General features: G+C 38.5%; 1 protein-coding gene and 1 long non-coding RNA gene across 2 annotated transcripts; one reads left to right on the forward strand and one right to left on the reverse strand.

Annotated features, from left to right (window-relative positions):
• Positions 1-239: 239 nt before the first annotated feature.
• Positions 240-9,491, reverse strand: ormdl3 (ORMDL sphingolipid biosynthesis regulator 3). The gene is made up of 4 exons (XM_073866896.1): positions 9,123-9,491; positions 8,743-8,943; positions 7,407-7,558; positions 240-5,470 (listed from the first exon to the last, which is right to left on the reverse strand). The coding sequence occupies exons 2-4, from the start codon at positions 8,914-8,916 to the stop codon at positions 5,335-5,337; spliced, it is 462 nt and encodes a 153-aa protein (XP_073722997.1). The 5' UTR covers positions 8,917-8,943; positions 9,123-9,491; the 3' UTR covers positions 240-5,334.
• A 6,172-nt stretch (positions 9,492-15,663) lies between these two features.
• LOC129424583 (uncharacterized) lies at positions 15,664-20,207 on the forward strand. The gene is made up of 3 exons (XR_012369259.1): positions 15,664-16,614; positions 17,378-17,460; positions 19,065-20,207. It is a non-coding gene; the product is annotated as an uncharacterized lncRNA (long non-coding RNA).
• Positions 20,208-20,940: the final 733 nt, after the last annotated feature.

The following is a 20,940-nucleotide window of genomic DNA, read 5'->3' on the forward strand; positions in this document are numbered from 1 at the left end:
ACCAATTTATTAAACCATCTCTTTTTTATTGTCATAAACCCTTGATGATGGAGTCCAGACATCAGAAAATGATCAGTCTATACTCATATTTTATATTATGGAAACATGCATGCATTATGGATGGTACAAAAAGGACACGTTTTTGGAAAACAACGTACTTTGTAGGAATTCTGTGCATTAAAAGGCACAATCCAGATGCAATAATACCCATCAAATGAAGAAAGGATAGCTCTTCAATAAACATTTAATATTTCTTTTATTTACATTTTTGTATGCACATTTATTAGGAAGAAACAACATTTCTTCGTTATGGATGTAACAATTCTGCAATACACTTACTTGTATGGAAAATAAAATAAAAATGCTTTTACAGAGATTTTGCATATAGGAATTTACAATACCAAATACTGACATCTGAAGTTTCAGTACGAAAAAAAAAAAAGTTTTCATAATAGGCTAAGGTTAAAATTTGCATAGAATTTCCAATTTACATCTAATGTTAATAAATTTACAATAAATGGAAAATAAACCACAATGTGGAGAAAATAAATTAAATAAGTGGATTCAGACAGATGTACTGAATATAAGGTGCTGGTTTTGTGCCCAACCAACATGTGTTTAACATGCACCAAGCCAGACAAAATGGGAAGTTCATATCATCACTTTGTTGCGTTATAAAGAAAAATTGCAAAAAATCCTTCAGCCCCCAAATTCTACTTGCATTGATACCATACTGTCTGCAACCTGTTATGTTACACAAATCGCCAAATAAATACAAGCTGCATTTTGGATACAATGTATAAAAGGACAAACAGATGTGCAGAACACTGTGGTGTACATTTAAGAAAAAACATGGCACCATCTGCAGTGCCTGTCAGAATGATGCTATAAAGATCAAATAAACCAGTGAGATTTACATGCAGGTTAAAGAAAAAAAGCCTGTGTTTGGGATCGATACGTTCACAGAGAGACATGTCAGTGGGCAGATAGACAGCAGACTGTAGCTGGTAATAGAGAAGTGAGCCTGACACATGAGGCCCGCCTCACTGATTCTGGCTGACTTTCACCCAGTCAATGTTTAAAATGTTGCTGGCTTTGGGTAACAGTCCAAAGAACGTGGCCCTGGATCAAATTGCACAGTGTGCAGTGATGTAGTGTGAGACAGAGCAGGGTTTGACCCAGATGCAATGTAGGTTTCTCTTTTAAGAGCAGAGCTCTGACATCATTACACCAGTTGGTAAGGCCAGATGCACCTCAATTACCATAGACCAAATTCTCATTTGGTGCTTCACTGTATATACAGTACAGCATTGTGCCCAAGTCTTTGCCCAACACCACCCATATTTATTTTTCACTCTTTTTATTAAGATAGAAACTGATACAGGTCATATTTACACAAAATGTAAAAAGTCAGTATTTAGCATGACCTCTCTTGGCACTAAGCACTCTTTTGAAGTCATTAAATTAGAATTTATGGTATAATTTCATTTAGTTTTAAGGAAGCCTGCAGGCTCATGTTATTGCTCAGGTGAAAGGGAAGCTCACTAAATACTTGACACTTTAGTATACAATTATATTTTGTTTTTCAATACTGCATATACATTTCCTGTACTTTCTTGTATTTAAAAAACTACACATAATTATTTTTATCTGGTCACTATACCATTGCAAAAACAACTAATCTAATGCAATGGTGGCCTAGAACTTTTGCACAGTATTGTTAATAAAAAAATATCTGTGGACTACCTGCATGATCTGGAGCCGTTCAAAGTCTCTCCAGGAATCAAACATTTGCCTTAATTTAAAAAGGTAGACAATACAGTTTACTATGCAAACACTGATCATATCAACGATAAACAAAACACATGTCATGAGAGAAATATACAAATAATGTATGATTTGAAAATGAGTGGATAAACAGTTTGTACTGAAATATTGAACATCACTTTAATTGATTCGTACATCATGTGTTGCTTCTTTCATTTCATGATATTTTCTTTAATGATATTTCCTCCGTACCATCGAATAACAGCAGCAAAAAATTATCATAATGTGCAATGCTTAAAAGACTAATAATATAAAATAAATTGCTACAAAGAGCGATACAACTAGATTCTACGGGGCTCAAGCCTAGTCCAGAATAAATAAAATGGTAATGTTGTCTTGATCGAAAACAACTTGCTCTGACAAATCTTAAAATATATCAGTGCGAGTGTTGTGTCTCAAGATGCACACCAGTAGTGTTAATTTATAAATTATGCTTTTAAAAATGACTTAAATATCCTAATTTAACTAAGGCCTAGTCCTGGCTTAAGCTAATCCCTGTCCGGGAAACCGCCCCTACAAGTTATTATTAAAGGCAAGATTCATTGTATTTAAAGAAATCTTTTTAGAAACTTAAAGGAACAGTTTTGGCCACAATCCTACATACTGTTCCTTTAAGTAGCCCACTGCTTAGTAAAAGTGCATATGGGGTTAGTCAAAAACCTCGTAATCTCCAATATCAGAAGACCTCCTAAACATAATTTCTGCTATGAAAATAAAACAAAAATTTATTATATAAAAATCTTCATGTACTATCATGCAAAACGCATATCACGTGAATTCTTCGTTCGCTAATCACTACATAGCATAATTGACATATTCAGGCATGACTATAAGCAAGTCTATAATGATGATGTAGTAAAAAGACATGCTAAATTGCCGTAAACATAAAAGCACTTAAAAGTTTCATCGTTTACATCTTGTCACAAAATTATTACGTACCTTAGCACTAGGGCTGCACGATAAATCGCATGTGATTGTCACACGCATCTCGTCAGCAATGCTAGCCTCCTGTCTAGCAGTAAATCGCCATCAGCTGCCTTCCAAAGGAGCGGCATCCACCACACAGAGCCGTAGTTCACTGACAATCGGGGCAATTGCGCATTAATTATTGCGGATGTATTACCTGCGATATGGCCCAGCTTGTCAGCGAACTAAGGCTCCGTGTACCCAATGCAGCTACATCTAAAAGCAGCCGATGGCGATCCACCACCAATCAAGGAACCGGCATCACTGACGAGATGCGCATGATATCGAATGGGATTTATCGCGCAGCCCTACTTCTTAGATTTTTCAAACCCTGCGTACATTGTACCCGTAGGTCACGCATGCCCCTACAGGAATGTGTAGTATGTAGCCCAGAAGATGCAGTGCACTGCATTTTTGTCGCAATGCGCATGCGTCAAACGTTAATGTACACGTACGAGTCAAATTTACAACACTTTGCAAGGCTGTACGTTTGACCATATGCGTATGTTTGCATACACGTAAAAAATAAGACTGTACTCTGTGCTTTAAGTATAGATGTATAGACCATTTATTACGCAAGTACGCTAAGGTCCGCATACAGTGCGCATGACGCAATTTTCATCAAATAGAAAAGTGCGCGAGAACAGTACACGCACCGGCAGATTTTTTTAAACCCTGCGTACATTATACGCATAGTTTGCACATGCACTACAGGAGAATATATGTTGCACAGGACATGCATCTGCGTCAAACATCTGCGTACACTTACGAGTCAAATAAACTATACTTTGCAATGCTGTACATGTTCAACCTTGTGCGTACATTCACGTATGCGTCAAAAACAGACTATACTCCAGGCTTTAAAACCAATGTATGGACCATTATTTACGCATACGCAAGGGCCCGCATGACGCAATGTTCGTCATCAGAAGAGTGCGAATGTACTGTACGCGAATGGCCAGATTTTTCAAACCCTGCATACGTGTACCCATAGGTCACGCATGCCCCTACAGAAAAATGTAGTATGTAGCCCAGAAGATGCAGTGCATTTTGTGGCAATGCGCATGCGTCAAACGTAAATGTACACGTAGGCCTACAAGTCAAATAAACTATACTTTGCAAGGCTGTACGTTCGACCGTGTGCGTACGTTCGCGTACACTTAACTCCAGGCTTTAAGGCTGATGTATGGACCATTATTTACCCGTTCCGGAAGGTCCGCATACAGTGCGCGTGACGCAATTTTCTTCAAACGAAAAGTTTGCGAGTATAGTACGCGCACCACCAGATTTTTTAAAACCAAGCCTACATTGTACGCATAGGTTGCACATGCACCTACAAGTGAATACAAACATTTGCGTACATGTACAAGTCAAATAAACTATACTTTGCAAGGCTGTGCATATGACCATGCGCGTACACGTAAAAAAACAGACTATACTTCAGGCTTTACACATTCACATTGAGACAAGCAGTGACAGTGGTGAATACAAGTCTAACAATACAGATTAAAATTCAATTGTAAAGTCAAACACTATCAGGCTGCAGTTCTGAAAACACTAACCAGTCTACTGTTCCCAAATTTCATTTAAAAGTACCTTAATCCAATGATGTAGGCTTTTTGTTCACATGCACCCAACTAACTCCTTTTTGTTGCTTGACGATCGTATGTATGTTATGAAAGACAAACGTTTGTACCTTTATAAGGATGGTTAAAACACTAGCTATGTAACATCGTAGATGTATCACTGCAACCAACATACTGTATAATTCTTTTTAAAATATATATTAGTCATATATAAAATCTACACTGGTTTTAAATCTACATTAAAATTAATCTACAGGTAAGGCATTTCAAATTGGGGCTGGCAAGTTTTAGCAGGACAGGATGTCCAGCTATGGGATTAAAGCTATCCAAACTACTTGTACCTAAAAATAGCCTCTTCCATTGTCTTTAGAAACACTGTACCTTCTTTCCTTTGAACACTCCACTGCTACGCACAGGAAGTGCTCAATCGGGCTCCCAAAACAGGGTTACAAAAACAAAATAAACTTGTCTGCCATAGCAGCTTACTGTAACCCAGACAATTTGGACCAGCCAGATTCATTTCAGTTAAAGCATCTCTGCCATGTGACTGAAAGTGCTTGAGTCCAAATGGCTTGCATAATGCTGATAAGCAACACTGCTTTAGCAATATCACAGTCTCTATGTGTTTCAACACAGTAGTGGACTCCTGACATCTCCAGATACCGTCTGCGTACAATCTGCTGCATTGAACATTTTTTGTATATCTACCAAGTATAATACAAAAAGCATCATTACATGTGATACCATAGCAGATTTATCAGCTGCTCAGCTCCAGAGCATCCGAAGAAACCTCACATTTCCTCTTGTAAATCCAAGGAACAAGTCATCAAAGGCGTCTGTGTGTCAACGTCACGCACACCACCGATCATCTTGGGAGCGAAGATCAAAGTATGCTGACATACAGCCAGCAGGACATAAAACAGCTTTCGGGAGCTCTCCTGGCCCTGTGGCCCCATCAGTACTTATTAATGCCAAAGAGACGGACCCCGTGAAACTGTGGCAGTTTAGGGATAAGCACGGTGAGCAGAGAAATGGTGTTGATGATGAAGTGGATTCTGTCATATTTGGTATAGAAACTGGTGAGGAAGTACCTGTAGATGGAAAGGATAAAATCAAATCTGCAAAGACTACAAATGTTTTATGCAAGCATAGCACTACAGTGTAACTGATAAAAACACAGGATGTGTCTTCATGCTGGTTTGAAACCAGGAAACACACATACTGATTAAAAATATGTACTTTGGAACGCACTGTAAATTGCTACGGATAAAAGTGTCTGCCAATGGCATAAATGTAAATTCATCCAATAAAAAGATGCTTTTTAAGTCAAAATTAAAATTTTATGTGAAGGATTCATGAGTGCATGCTATTCCAAAAAACAGACAATAGTCACTTAGTCTCCGCTGTGTGAGCTACTGGGTAAAAATAATATACAGTGAGGAAAATAAGTATTTGAACACCCTGCTATTTTGTAAGTTCTTCCACTTAGAAATCATGGAGGGGTCTGAAATTGTCATCGTAGATGCATGTCCAATGTGAGAGACATAATCTAAAAAAATCCAGAAATCACAATGCATGATTTTTTAACTATTTATTTGTATGATACAGCTGAAAATAAGTATTTGAACACCTGTCTATCAGCTAGAATTTTGACCCTCAAAGACCTGTTAGTATTTAAAATGCCCACCTCCACTCCATTTATTATCCTAAATTAGATGCACCTGTTTGAGGTCGTTAGCTGCATAAAGACACCTGTCCACCCCATACAATCAGTAAGAATCCAACTACTAACATGGCCAAGACCAAAGAGCTGTCCAAAGACACTAGAGACAAAATGGTACACCTCCACAAGGCTGGAAAGGGCTATGGGGAAATGGCCAAGCAGCTTGGTGAGAAAAGGTCCACTGTTGGAGCAATCATTAGAAATTGGAAGATGCTAAACATAACTGTCATCTCCTTCGGACTGGGGCTCCATGCAGGATCTCAACTCGTGGGGTCTCAATGATTCTAAGAAAGGTGAGAAATCAGCCCAGAACTACATGGGAGGAGCTGGTCAATGACCTGAAAAGAGCTGGGACCACCGTTTCCAAGGTTACTGTTGGTAATACACTAATACTTCATGGTTTGAAATCATGCATGACACAGAAGGTTCCCCTGCTTAAACCAGCACATGTCCAGGTCCGTCTTAAGTTTGCCAATGACCATTTGGATGATCCAGAGGAATCATGGGAGAAATTCATGTGGTCGGATGAGAACAAAATAGAACTTTTTGGTCATAATTCCACTAAAAGCTACAGGAAACGTTTGACCTCTTTAATTGCAAACAAAGGCTACTGTACCAAATATTAACATTGACTTTCTCGGGTGTTTAAATACTTATTTAACATTATACATTATACATTGTGATTTCTGGATTTTTTTTTTTTTTTTAGATCATGTCTCTCACAGTGGACATGCGCCTACGATGACAATTTCAGACCCCTCCATGATTTCTAAGTGGGAGAACTTGCAAAATAGCAGAATGTTCAAATACTTATTTTCCTCACTGAATTAGTATATCACCAAGACCTACTTTTCGTAAAAGGTTATGAATTGCAATTCGCATTACTTGAAAGGTTTTTAAAATCAATTAAATACTACTAAACTGGCTGAACCTCATTCAAATGCAATACAGTATCTCAATTTCACGATGTTTGAAAGCGGTGTATTGAGAGTTTCATATTTTAAAAGGAAATTTAAGGATTATGAAACATCGTTTCATTTTGTTCCAGTGGAAACAGATTAAACTCTCTTATTCCTCAATGTAGCAGACAAATATATCCTCTCTACAGGAGAGAAGAGCGACTACAACAAATGACCCGAGTGACTGACTGTTTCTAAATCTGGCTCGCCTTGCATGCAGACACCACAGGAGTCAGCATCACTGACTTTTGCTCATGGCACGGCAGAGAAAACCTTCAAAATGTGTGCGCTGAATACCAGAGGGACAAATTAGCGGGAGAGACCGAATAAAGGTAACACCCTTACAGAATAATAGGGGTGATGGTAAGAAACTTCCGAGAGGCGGTGAACTGAACCCCGTAGTCCATCTGTTCCCAGTGGGTCAGCAGTCGGGCCTTGCCTTGGTCCGGGGTCTCAAATGGCGTCCCTTTGACCGTGTGGAGGAAGATATACATGCACTAGAGTAAAGAAACAGCACAACATTATGATCTTTGACATAATTATTCAGAGCCTCATCAGCACGTGTTGTGAAATGCTTAGAGCTGAGCTGTTTTTAGGAACAGGAAGACTAAGAAAGCCGATACAGCATGGCACCAAAGTCTGCCATTGGCTGAAATTACAGATCTCAGTGTCAGCAACTAAATGGGCCAAAAAGCAAGCAAAAATGTTGCCGTTTCAGAATTTTAGCAGCTGGGTTGTTCTTAAACAATGTGCATAGGAGCTCCTTAAGGTGCAAAGCCTTGGTGCAACTAAAAAATGAAAATTCTCATTTCCAAACATGTGACTTCTTGCATGAAACACAAAAGGAGTTATCTTGAGGAATGTGTTTTTTTTTAATACAGTAAAAGTTAACTGTGACATTAACTGACTGTGGTCTCCATATAATTTTACAGTATAGATAGTTACAGCAGTTAGGACGTACAGTAGTGGCAATACTGTAAGTGATGTCCGCACCAAGACAAATGTGGTCTTTAACTTTTAGTCAAACACATTATTAAAGAAGTGTTATAGATTTTGTAAGAATGATGTGTCTGGTCAGGTTTGTGAAATATTTAAAAAGGCTTGGCCAAAAATTACACAATACATGCCCCAACTTTACTGAGTCAATGCCCAGGAGAATAACTGTTGTCATCAATAATAAGGGGATAAACTAAAATAACTGATAGATTGAAGTTAATGTATGACTTATGACTTATTTCCTGTGCCCGTTTAGTTGCATGTCAGAATTAAACCAACCTATTTTTCCAGATGTGCTATAGTGGTAAAATAAATATCCCAACCACGCTTATTGGTTTCTCAATTTTGTACCATACTCCTCATATTTTCATGCTTTACTCAAACATGAAGGTCATTAAAGGCAAATATAGTGCAAATGTGCCCTCCAGACATTACTTTTGGCCACTACTTTATATACTTTAACTCTTTCAGTGTTTAATACAAGAGGTTTAGATTACATCAGGGTGACTAAATGATGACCGGTTTGTTATCTTTGGAAAACACGACCCTTTGAGAAAGCAGCAGTGCTTATTTACACAATGAAACTTTAAAGATTTACAATGCAGTGCCCCTACACGTCACAAGATGAACTTTAAATCTATTCCAGACACTGGCATGAGTCATCTTGACATTTAGCAGCTCTTACCATGTTGTGGATGAGGTTGGTAAGGGTCCAAACAACAGGCACGCTGACAAAGGGTATGCTGAGCAATATGATGTGTAGAAGGCCGATGCCAAGTACATAGGAGAGCCATATGCCCCTGCTGTTCATCACACGCGTGTTCGGATTCACTTCACTGTGCGCCGTGCCCACATTCATCCTCGCGCTGTAACTACTGCGCACTTACTGAAAACACACAATAATCACATGTAAATGTGCACAATGGTTTGTAAACGTGACAAAAAATCTGACGTGGAGTGTAAGAAGTCAAACAAAAACTATTTAACGTTAAGTAATATTTCATTAATATCCTGTGTGCGCTGAAGCAATTGAACTTTCGAAACTGTTCAATTATTAAAACTTACATTATTTAAAATGAAGCTTGCCGTGAAGCGCGAGTCACTTACAGTTAAATATACAGACGAGTCTTTTTTGTGAATCACCCAGAAACTTTGTCCTTGCGTAAACAGGTCGCTAAATAATAATGCGCTATTTCTGTCGGGCTGGTGGTTAACGTTACCAGGGAATTTTCAGCTCCGGAGCGCGCTCTTCAAAGTCCCCACGGTTCGACAGGCTTGCGGGTACGCGCAAGCGAAAGTTGACACGTCTGTTTATTTCGTCATGTTTGGGTTGAAGCACTTTGTTCCCGTGCAAACAGATGGTGACGAAACAGCAAGACTTCATCGTTTCACGTCATCGCTTTTTGGAGCTCACCTTTAGAATGATGGAAATGTATTCATCGGACTAGCGAACGATTGGTTGTTACGAGTCACGTGGCGGATTTGGACCAATCAGCTTCGGATGCGTTGATAATTTGCTGAAAAGACTCACGCCCCCCTTAGCGTCACAGAAAGTGCTAGTGAAGAAAGATTACGACAATTATTATGCAAATGAAACAGAGATTTGTGGGAATAGTAGTTTATTAAGACATGTTTAGACGTAGTCGTGTTTGTGGCAAGTAAAAAGATGTAAACTACATCTTTGAAACAACACAGAGGTAAAAAAGCATAATCTTAAATTAAAACTATTTGTTTTGACATAAATTAATTAAGTTTCCACTTGGGTCTAGAAGCCCGAGATCATGCGTATAGGTCTTAAAACGTATTCTAATTTAACCTGGAAATGTTTTTGTTAAAAATAAACTTAAGTAAATTTAGTAAAGTAAGAAGTGTTGTAGGCAAAATAAATACGACTTATTTATAATTCTGCTATTTCCAAAACATTAATCAAATAATATATATTTTTAAATAATTTATTTAGAACAGTTTTACAAACAAAAACAAATTAAAGACACACACAATGTAAACCGAAATTATATGCAATGATGATAATAAAAATATTAATTGACAGTTGCAACCATCTCCATGACAGGTCAAGTACATGCTGTCATTAAAACAAAAGGGTGACACAATAAATAAATGTACCAAAGAAATTACAAAATGCATGTTTTTCAGTTCTGAATTTTGGACCCCATTGCATATCCTAAGAAACACAAAGCACATTTTAATTCCCATTATTTTTTGTGGCAGCCCAGGATGGCATGACTTTTCCATCCCACACATTACATAATGCTGTCAAGCCTTTGCTCTAAAAGACACTACTAATATCTAAGAAACACTGAGGACCAAAGGTATTCTTTAACTGTGAAATTTCAGCTCTGCTACACAAATGTTTTCATTTTGCCCTGTAGGAACTGAAACATGAACCGTGTGTCTGAATGACGTGGGAGCGTCTTTACTGATGATCAAACTTAAACACATACAACTTCAAAGCATTGTGGTCTTCGCTCTTTTGCTCTTACAATGCTCTTGGCGAGTAGGTACTACACTTTAAAAGCTGTTAAATTATATCTTGGAGCGTCGAACATGCTAGTCTGATATTCCTTAACAATACAACCCTTAGGTCTAAAGATTTATGTTTCTTAACATAGTGTGAGAAGAAGCCTAGATTATATTTGGTCTCCTATAGAAATGCAGCAGCAATGTTTCTTTTTGTTACCTGAGGGCCAACTTGTGAACTTAATACACTTTATAAATGATGACTTTATGCAGAGTAAATCACTTGCTTTTTCAATATTAAGTGTAGGGGGGGGGGGGGATCTTAGATATTTAAAATATACATTCTGTCTTTGTCTCATCAAATCAGACTGACTTATATGTTTTATGTCTCCCCCCAATTATTTATAGACATCGTTTTGAGGTTTCTGATGACTGTATCAGCACAAAAATCATATATCATATTTATAAGTTTCCCTAATTACTACTTCTCATCTTACATAAGTTAACAGCTCATGGAGTTTATATGAAATTCACCACAGATTAAAGTTTTGCTGACAGTTCATGTTATTGCAAATGTATGCCCCAGAGGTTTTTAACTAGAATGTGGAACATTCCTAAGCTGCATGCCTCGGATATTTTAAGCCAAATCCAACCTATTCCTGTTTAAAATACACTTAGTGATTCTACTTTTCCTAAATACATATAAGAGGTTTGTATGCATAAATTATCACTAAGCTTGTTGCAACACAATCCTGTCTACCAACATCCAAAATAAAGTGATCACTTCTAGAAAGCAAAAGCTCAACCAATAATTAATAACAACAATGGAAAAACTCCAAAATTATTTATTATGTTTTATTGTCACCACAAGTGACACACCACAATTCTGTGTGACACCACAAATGGTCAAAATCCTGAGACAAGGGTCTCCAAATATATTTGTAACCAGAAGATGTCAGTATAGACACACTGTTGAAATTATTCTGTCAGCTAGATTTGTATACAATTTATCTGTTAATTGTGAAGATAGATATAATTGCTATGACTTAGCTCAGTTTAATGTTCATTTATAAAATTGATCACATTAGCATATTATGTAAATTTTTATACATTTATATATTATTATATACATTTTATTCCTGTATTTGTGTGCATAAGCTTTTGTGACCAAGACAAATTTGTCCATTCTGATTAAAAAAATACAATAGTTGTTATTATAATCTCTATCTTTATTCATTCTGGAGTTTTAATTTTATGTTAATTGCATTGGATGTATTACAACTGGATGTAAAGACACACCGTGAACAATACCATGACACTATACTGTTCTTTCAATCACTAGCTGCAATATAAACATATTTTGTTTTAATTTATTAAACAAAATGATATGATGTGACCCTGTCTGTGAAATCATATAACTTTAACATTGTGATTTTGAGCATCAAAGTTTGATTTCATATTGCTTTCAATGACCTTACTCAGGTATTAAGGTAAAATTTTCTCAGAATGTGCCTTACAATATTTAGTAGTTTATGTTAAAACAGTAAATCACCAAAAAATACTTTTAACTGTGTTTTCACAGACAAAGTCACTCAAAAAAAAATAAAAAAATCCAGCTGAAACCAGCATAAGCTGGTAGCTGGTTTACGCTGGTCCTCCCAGCCTGACAATGCTGATCATGCGGGTGGGTCAGCGGATCTTCATGACCAGCTAAGTCCAGCTAGACCAGCTTAAAAAGTGACCAAAACACAGCTAGACCAGCTTGCTACACCAGCAAAACCAGCTTCCTAGACGAGCAAAACCAGCTAAAACCAAACTGGGAGACCGTTTAAAACAAGCTCACCAGCTTATGCTGGTCATAGCTGGATTTTTCAGTAGGGCTCTGGGCCCAGTGAGTAGGCAATACCATAGATGACCGTAATAGGCCACTTTATCACTACACCAGGGACAATATTCCGACCACATCCCACCCTAAATGTCATTTTTTTTAGATGTTTACCGGTTTTTGACAAGTGACACTATTTCCACTACCTTTTTATCACATTCATTCATCTAGCACTCTCACGTATCTTAGTTTGAGGCCTTGGCTTTAGACTGGTGCAGTCTGTAAATAAATATGCTTTCACTTTTGATTTGATATTTTCTTAAGAATGTATGCCAGACACATGCTTTGCTCTACGTACAAGCATAACAGTCACCCAAAATATGGAATTTGCTCCCGTAACGTATTCGATTTCTAGCTTCAATAACCCAGAGTCCAAAATAATTAAAATCCTGAGAGAAGAGGAAGAGAGGCCTTGTGACCCAGACCAGCTTAATAATAGCACGCTGAAGAAAAACTTAAATACTGACACTCCATTATTGTCCTATGGAGGAAGCTGAGGATTAGAACACCAAAGAATTTCAATAAAAGATCTGTCTGTTGCGGGGCTGAGGGTCCTGGGGGCTGTTGAGGCTTTAGGCATTGTCCTGGAGGGTGATTGAGAGCGAGAAAAGGGGAGTGGAGATGCATTGTGTTCAGACGGAGCCTTTCTAAAGGTGGTTATTAGGAGAGAAATGGCGTGGGGGTGGCTGTTGACTCTTCATCTTGTGCGAACAAAGTATCTGGCATATAGCTCTCTCTCTCTCTCTTTCTCGCTCTCTCACAGTCTCCGATCCTCTGCTTTACGACGGCCATGAATACCGCTTTCCGTGGGCCAAGCCCAAACCTGCGCGAAAGCTTATTGTCCGGCTTAAGTGCGGTTTAATTAAGCGAGCTCTGTGTCCCGAGAGAAGAGAGGCGCTTTAAAGAGCCTGGGTCCTGTGGAGATGCTGAGCTCACCAATGGCAAGGATGATGCGTAGTATTGGGCTATTGAAGGGGAAAGTGTTTGCTGCACTAATGAAAAAGGTTTGTTTGGGGGGAGATGAATGGGGAGGGGTGAAGGAGTGTCTGGGCTTTGTCCTCAGCTTACAAAGTGGGGACAAAAGCAGTGATATTATACAAATGCACCCATTTCCAGGACATGATGCTGCAAGGGGGGCCTGGAGACGGGTCAGACTGCTCCATCTCAGCCGCCTGCGAAGCACACCAGCGAAATGAATTTTTTTCTTCAGCCAATATAGCACACGTACACATGCATACACATTTCGGTTAAATCCAGAGGGCAAAATTTGGGGGTTGTGGGATCCGGGTATTAAGCGGCTTTTCTCTGCAACTGTAAGAACAAGCTAATTCCTCAGACCTCCTTTATCTCTAACAGGGCAATAACAAACAATGAAATTCTGAAGAGAAGTGAGCAAAGGAAGAGGAGGGGAGAGGCGCAGACACAAAAGAAATGAGAGATGGAGAGAATGAAAGAGAGGAAAGACTTGTGTGAGGCTTGGGCGTGTTAAGAAACTTTCTCGCTCTTGTGTTACGTGTGAACACTCTACTAATCCAGGTTTTATTGGTTGCCTGTGTCCGGCCACACTGTCCGGATTGAGTCTGTGTGTGTGTTTGTGAGGTATAGAGGGGGTCTACACATGTCCCTCTTTGTGGCTCCTGAGAGAGGGGAAAGCCTGAGAAAGAGCCGGACCTGGTTACGGCCGTTTTCGTGTTGCCTAGAAACCTGCACCGCGGGGATCCTCTGTGTATTTTCTGTGCATGCTGCTACCAAACACACACATTAATGCACACATGCTGAAGTTAATGCTGTGAGGTATGGCACATATTGCATATTGGTCTTGTTTTAACTCGATGTATCATCTTTCAAGATCTTTCGGCTTTCGTGTGTTAAGTGCTCAAATCACCCTCTGTCCACTTATCCAAACATTAATGTCATTCAAAAACAGAAACAACAGGAAGCCAAAGGGGTATCTTTCCCAGATTACAGGGACAACATTGTAGGTGATGTATTGGACTGTGCCTAATAAAAAGCAGGAGTGTCCACAAACATGACTTAATGAGGGAGGATGAGAGACTCCTGACCCAGAGGTCAAAGCTCCAGGCCAGTCTCTTTATTCCCATTGATCTGCTAGTGCACTTCATTTCCATGCTCTAGGGCTCACTTCAGTAAATTCATTAAGTGCGATTGATACCAGAATCAAGACTTCCTCCGTAGCACAATGGCTGTGCAAGGAGAAAAAAGTGTTGTTTGTGCTATAGCTATGTCAAGCATCTCCATGGCTTTTGTCCATGGCTCCACACTGTTGCAGTGCATGCTGGGGCTCAAATCCTTGAGATTCTAATCATCGGTTCATTTCCAGACAGCCCAATGTGTTGATGACCTTGCGGTCTTGACCTGGGAAACGTGGTTTCAAAGTTTGTCGAGATGCCGACCGCAGACCGTTCCTTGCCTCCACTCGTAAATTACGCTCCGATCATGTTTTCCCAGCCAATGTTGGCAAGCAGATCCGCATCTGTCACTCCTCAAGAATGCAGAGTCCAATCAAACCGCTGATCTCGGCACAATGCAGCTGATGCGAAGCAGATCTTTATTCCCGATGTCAGGAGCACAACGCTTACACTCTAAATGCTGGAAGTTGCACTCTTGCCAACAGGTTCATATCTTACAGTAGCACAGATGTTGAGATCAGTTTGGACTTAATGCAAGCATCAACTTTATCCATTGTTGAACACAGTGGTGTAGTCTAGATTTTTGTAGTGAGTATACTGTGATTTTTCCCTCTCACCCTTATGCTCACTCGTCCCAGAGTGACACCCCATAAGCACCACCACACTTACAGATGCATACAGTATGGATCTTCATGTAATGTGTTATCAACATGTCAGTTTATTATAAGAAAAAAAGACTTTAACAGTCAATGGGTTTACAGCTGGGGAAACTGAATGGATTTTTAGACTGGTTTAGTGTTAATCAACATCTAACTCAGGGCCAAAAGTTACTCAACTGTTAATTAAAATTAAATAAACTGTTTCCAATCTTCAATCTGTGGCTAACACATGCATTGAAGGAGAAAAAAATATCCACTCTTTCAATAGCTATTATCTGACAACTATTGATAACATTACCATGTGTAATTTAATGGTGTAAATGTTTTTAATTAATACACATTTAAGATGACCATGAATTAACTCTAATTTGCATAGTCATTGAAATAAAAGCTTATTTTATGCATATAATACAAGGCTTTTACTTAAATATTATTACAAGACCATCATGTAGCCTAATATTAGACACCCAAACCAAAGTGAAGAAAATTATCTTTAATTTGCAAGTCTGAACTGAACATCAACGCAGACATGATTTTCCTCACAAAAGTTTAAGATCATATACATCTTGAACGTAGATATATAAATTAACACAGAGAAGGAAAGTTTAACCCCAGCAAACAATGACCTGGCGGTCCGCCGGCGGTTTTTGGGCGGCACGAAGTCAGCGGCTTGACGCGGTCGGACCACCGTCGGGGCACCTTCGGCAAACCGACCAACGTAAAAAAGCTGTCGGTCTGCCGGCGTTTCTTGGGTGGCAAGCCACCAGCGGCTTGCCCCTGCTGGACCACCGTTGGTACACCAGTGGCAAACTGCTAGGTTTCTACTGAAACTAAGAATTATAAAAATCTTAAGAAAACAATATGAGACTTGCATATAGGGCTTATTTAACGAAATGCATACATATTTTTTTAAATATTTCAGTTAAAAAGAATTTTAAGGATAGAATAAAAAATGAGAGATAGTGTTTAATACAATATAGTCCACGTGCAGGCGTGGTAATTTGGACATTTATAGACAACAAAACGAGTTAGTGATTTCATAATCATTTGAGAAGATTTTAAATTGTTGTAGTGATTATGTCAATGTGTGAATTTGCCATGACGCGTGTGCTGTGCGCGCCGAACAAGTGCCCTTTTTGGCCTGTTCGACTTCATGCGGCGCTGCGGGAACCGACAGCTTTATGACGTCAAAGTACCGCGAGAACGATTCGAGAACTCATACGAAGTGTAATTTCGTCTCGCTCTCGCGGCACGTTGACGTCATCCGTCTGTCAGTTCTAGCGGGGTCGCAAGCAGGAAGTCGAACAGCCTTCTTTCTCAATACGGATTACCATGAGGTGGGACTGACGAAACTCCTCTTTCACGGGTTTCTTTACTGTTTTCAGGTAAGTTTAGGCCCTCAAAATACACAATTAATACACAAAACTATTATTGACACGTAACAGAAACGCTTGTGTTGAATATTTACTTCATAGAAATGTTTTTTGTCTTAGAGAAAGTTTGATAGCATGTGGACGCTTTTCAAAAGTGATAATGTTAGGGTGACTATAGCTTTTGCATTGTTTATTAAGTTTTGGCTTTTTAAAAAGCAACTTCGTGTGTTGATGAGATGATGTGAAAGCTTTGTTCAGGTTGTCAATGCATTATTGACATACTTTGTTTAGCCTAAAATATGCAATGTACTGCACAGTTAAACGGTGAAAAAACTTTAATATAGCGTGAGTATTTGGTGAAACTAGTACAAACACACGTTTTATCGTAAACATATATATACAAAAAGTTGTTATTTTATTTTAGGAGTGACCAAAATAACCTCTATAATAGAAGAAAAGCTGAAAGATTTCAAAATTTTCTGAAGGGAGCCACAGACAGGGATGTAAACTCAGGCAGGTTAAGAGCATATTAACTCACTTTTTTCACAACATATAACCATGCATCTTGTCATTTTTCTGCGTTTATAGCAGTTATTCTAGGAAGATTTTAACATCCAAACGTGAGTGGCACCATATGAGCAATATTAAATGAACAAGTAAACCTTAAAAACATAGATTCTGTTATATTTTGTATACTTTAATTTTCTTTTCAGTGTTTCACATCTTTTAAATCAATATTGATTGCTTTGTGACAAATTGCATGTTATGTTTGTAGATTTTCCATGCTGATATCCATGCAGCAGAGTCGAAGCAGACCTTTCAGAAAACATCTCTAAGGTGCTATGAATCTCATAACTAGTAAGTACAACCTCAAACCAATACATTGCTGTTTACAGGTTTAAGGTTGTGGTTTATTTATAAAGTGCATCCAATTTCATTGGTAAAAAACAATGTTATTTTGTGTATTTGGTATAATATGCAATGTGTTTGCGTGGTGTATGGTTAAAAACACATACATTTTTATAGCTTTAGATTTCCTCCCTTCCTCAAACGCATTGATTTTACAGAACTCATCGATCTGAAATGCGCTGTGTCTCTGATTGGCCTGCTAATATGTATGTTGTGATTGGCCTGAATATGTCTGACGTGAGCCGGAAATGTGACGCTCCTGTTTGAAAGATTCGGTCACAATGCAATGCTGACAGGAGTTCATTTGTAGGCTATGAGTAAAAGCGGGAGCAATTATACAGACAGCGCATTATTTGAAAACCACGCCCACCGGGGGAAAACAATCCCACCATCTCCATTTACTTTATATTGCATTTCTGGCTTATAACCAAAAAACAAAACAATGCCTGAAAGCTGCTGCGTGACAGAGTCTACAGCTAACACGCTGAAAAACCCAGAAATAAGTTTTTAGTACCAAGCTATAAAACTCAGCCTTTAAGGAGACAAAAGTGGATCGCTGATTATGTTTCCCTACAGTGGGCAACTGTGCATAGTTCTAATTATAGTAGTACTATGACAAGTTGCCTGTATCCAGTTTTGTGTCTTTGAAACCCTACGTTTTTTTGTGTCAACAGCTTATAAAATCTTATTTCTGGGTTTTTGGCTTGTTAGCTCAAGCCTGGTCCAACCAGACTCGTACATTAATTTCATTTGTACAGGGAGTCTGGCCACGCTCCATTGCAGAGTGTTACTTCCTTAAGGAGGGTCTTCTGTTGAAGTTTAAAACTATTGGATCTGCCCAGAGTCACTCAGGATCTGCCATAGGCAATTGTTAACGTGTGGTCGTGACGTATGTCATGCGTTTAAATGATCAGACCAACAAAACTTAGCAAACATTGTTCTTGCTCCGGCTTTAACTTCCGTATATTCGGCAGTTTTGCAACAACGGACCGAATAGCTTTTCTCACGTCTTTCTCCGCTGCCATTACTGAATTACAACTCAAACTGACGCACGACCTCTGATTGGTCCTGCAGATTTTTGCAGGAGAAAACGAAACTCTACACAGCAGTCCCAGACATTGTACTGAAGCGAAATGAAAATTAAGCGGAAGCACGTAGGAGGGCGGAGCCAGGCTATGTTAGCTCCACACCCTGTCACACAGCAGCTTTTAGGCATTGTTGTGGTATTTGTTATAAGCCAGAAATGACATGAAGGTTCAGGCAGCCTCACGCAATACAAAGTCATTGTTACTCATTGTTTACGCATACCGCTAACATGTACTAATACATACTTACCCACCAAAGTAAATGTAAAATCATGAGTCGGACCATAATTGCTCTTTAACAAAATACAATAAAAAGACAAGGCTTTTTCACATTTTACTCCTAAATTCTTATGACCTTGTTCTTCAGTAATTAAATAATAAAATGCGCAAATGAGCTTTTGCTCGAAATAATATGAACAGCAGCAATCCTAATCCTTCTCATTTTGCTTTTCTGTTTTTGTCCATCAGGATACACATCATAAGATAACTAGAGCTTACGGCTCTGTTTGGATCCAGCCTCACTTGTGAAGACTTCAGATGACGTAAACACTCACAAAGACATTATATGATGGCATCTATAGATGGACATACACAACTGCCAAATGTAACATATTGTAATTACTGCACCAAAGCGCAACCCTACAGATTTTCAACCCACTTAATATTGTTACAAATACAATATATGTTTATATTTGAAAAAATATTCTTTAGCTAATTTTACTGATTTATTTCCATTTATTTGTCCACAATGCTCCGCCAAAATGAGGTTTTGCATCATCCAAATATTGTTAATGTACATATTACAGACATTGTAACAACACAAAGTGGGTTGAAAAAGTTCCTTCTTCTAAGTGCAGTAACTACGCAAACACTAAAACCGAGAAAAAAGTTCTTAAAGTGTTTTACACCAGCCAGTCAAACTTGTTACTGCAATTTTGGCAAACACATTTCTCTGATGGGACAAAATTAAACCAGGAGACTTTGTCACAAGACAACAGATCTCACAAAGCCCATTTCAACCTTTACCTCAATTAGGACCAAATGCATAGTTACTGCGCTTTGGCTTTGTAGGGCAGTATAGTAGTATTATAGTAATGTTGGAGTGAAACCATGGTAACCATATATTTTAAATCATGGTAAAGTTTGTGGTTACTAAAATGCAGTACTATAAACCTATGCTGTTGTAAGAGAATTATTCTTTATTATTGTTGTGAAACCATGGTTGATTTTATATTTACCATGTGTTACTGCAAATGATGGTAAAATCATGGATAACTTTGCATGGGTACAGAAAGGTATAAACTGGTTGTTTTTATTTGGAAGTCACGTTGGTTTTAATGCATCTGATAAATGTATATGCATTTGAATATTTATTCTGTTTACTGACAATAATAAATTTGCAGTTGCTGATGTAAATTGTTTTTTATTGTGTTGAAAGACATTTGGTTAGCGTGATTAAACAATTATGAACCACGGACCGACCGGGCAGCTAGCAACCATTACCTGTATAAACCAGCGGACCTTTGCGGCTGCCGCTGGTGGTCCGCTGGAAAAACGATGGGTAAAACTCCGGCGAGCCACTGGCGGCATCCGCCGGCGGACCGCCGCTCGTCCGCTGGCCTTGTGTTACGCCTGTTCCACACACACTCCGCATGCAGTGCGCTTGCGGTGCGTAATTTTTGACGTAGCCATGTTAACAGGTTAGAGCTTTCACACAGCATACGTATGCGGTCCGTCCTGTCCGTTGCAGATGCGGTGCGGTGCAGCAGTGCTGCGATCGTTTCGGCAGCGAGTCTATTTTTGCTGTACGGCACGCAAGCTGCACGCGCTGATTTAAAGTGATAGCGCATGTTTTGTGGTCAGAATGAACACGGATTTACACAAAAATGCAGTAATTTCACTCTAAATGGATGTAAATAAAGTTTTTCAGTAGTTTTTTTCTGTAATCTTATTTGTTTAATCCCAGCATGAAGCAATTAAGGCAAAACACCACGAGTTGAAAAATGATATGTATAACATCTTGTTAAATATTCTACCGTGTTTATATACATTGCATATACATAAAGTATGCTATTAATTTTACCATTGTTTAATTATACTAACATAGTCTTTTAGTTTTTATTTGTAAAACAACAGTAACCAAATTTATTTTGGCTTATAACAATATCCATAACCATGGAATTTTTAGTTAAACTAAGGTAATACAAATCATAATCAATCTGACAAAAACCGTTTTGTCAACCGTTAAAATTATGGTTAATTTTTCTAAGGAGAACTATACAAAATGATCTGTTTGATAGACGGGGAAGCGCATCTGTCAATCAGCGCTATTATAACAGAGCGA

The sequence above is a fragment of the Misgurnus anguillicaudatus genome, chromosome 4 (assembly GCF_027580225.2).
Source record: "Misgurnus anguillicaudatus chromosome 4, ASM2758022v2, whole genome shotgun sequence".
NCBI classification, from domain to species: domain Eukaryota; kingdom Metazoa; phylum Chordata; class Actinopteri; order Cypriniformes; family Cobitidae; genus Misgurnus; species Misgurnus anguillicaudatus.

Excerpts from the sequence above, each read along its gene's own strand:
- ormdl3 (XM_073866896.1), bottom strand. The coding sequence starts at position 8,916 with ATGAATGTGGGCACGGCGCACAGTGAAGTGAATCCGAACACGCGTGTG. Across the intron at positions 7,559-8,742 it reads CCAACCTCATCCACAACATG|TGCATGTATATCTTCCTCCA; the intron begins GTAAGAGCTGCT and ends TCTTTACTCTAG. Across the intron at positions 5,471-7,406 it reads ACCATCACCCCTATTATTCT|GTACTTCCTCACCAGTTTCT; the intron begins GTAAGGGTGTTA and ends TTCCATCTACAG.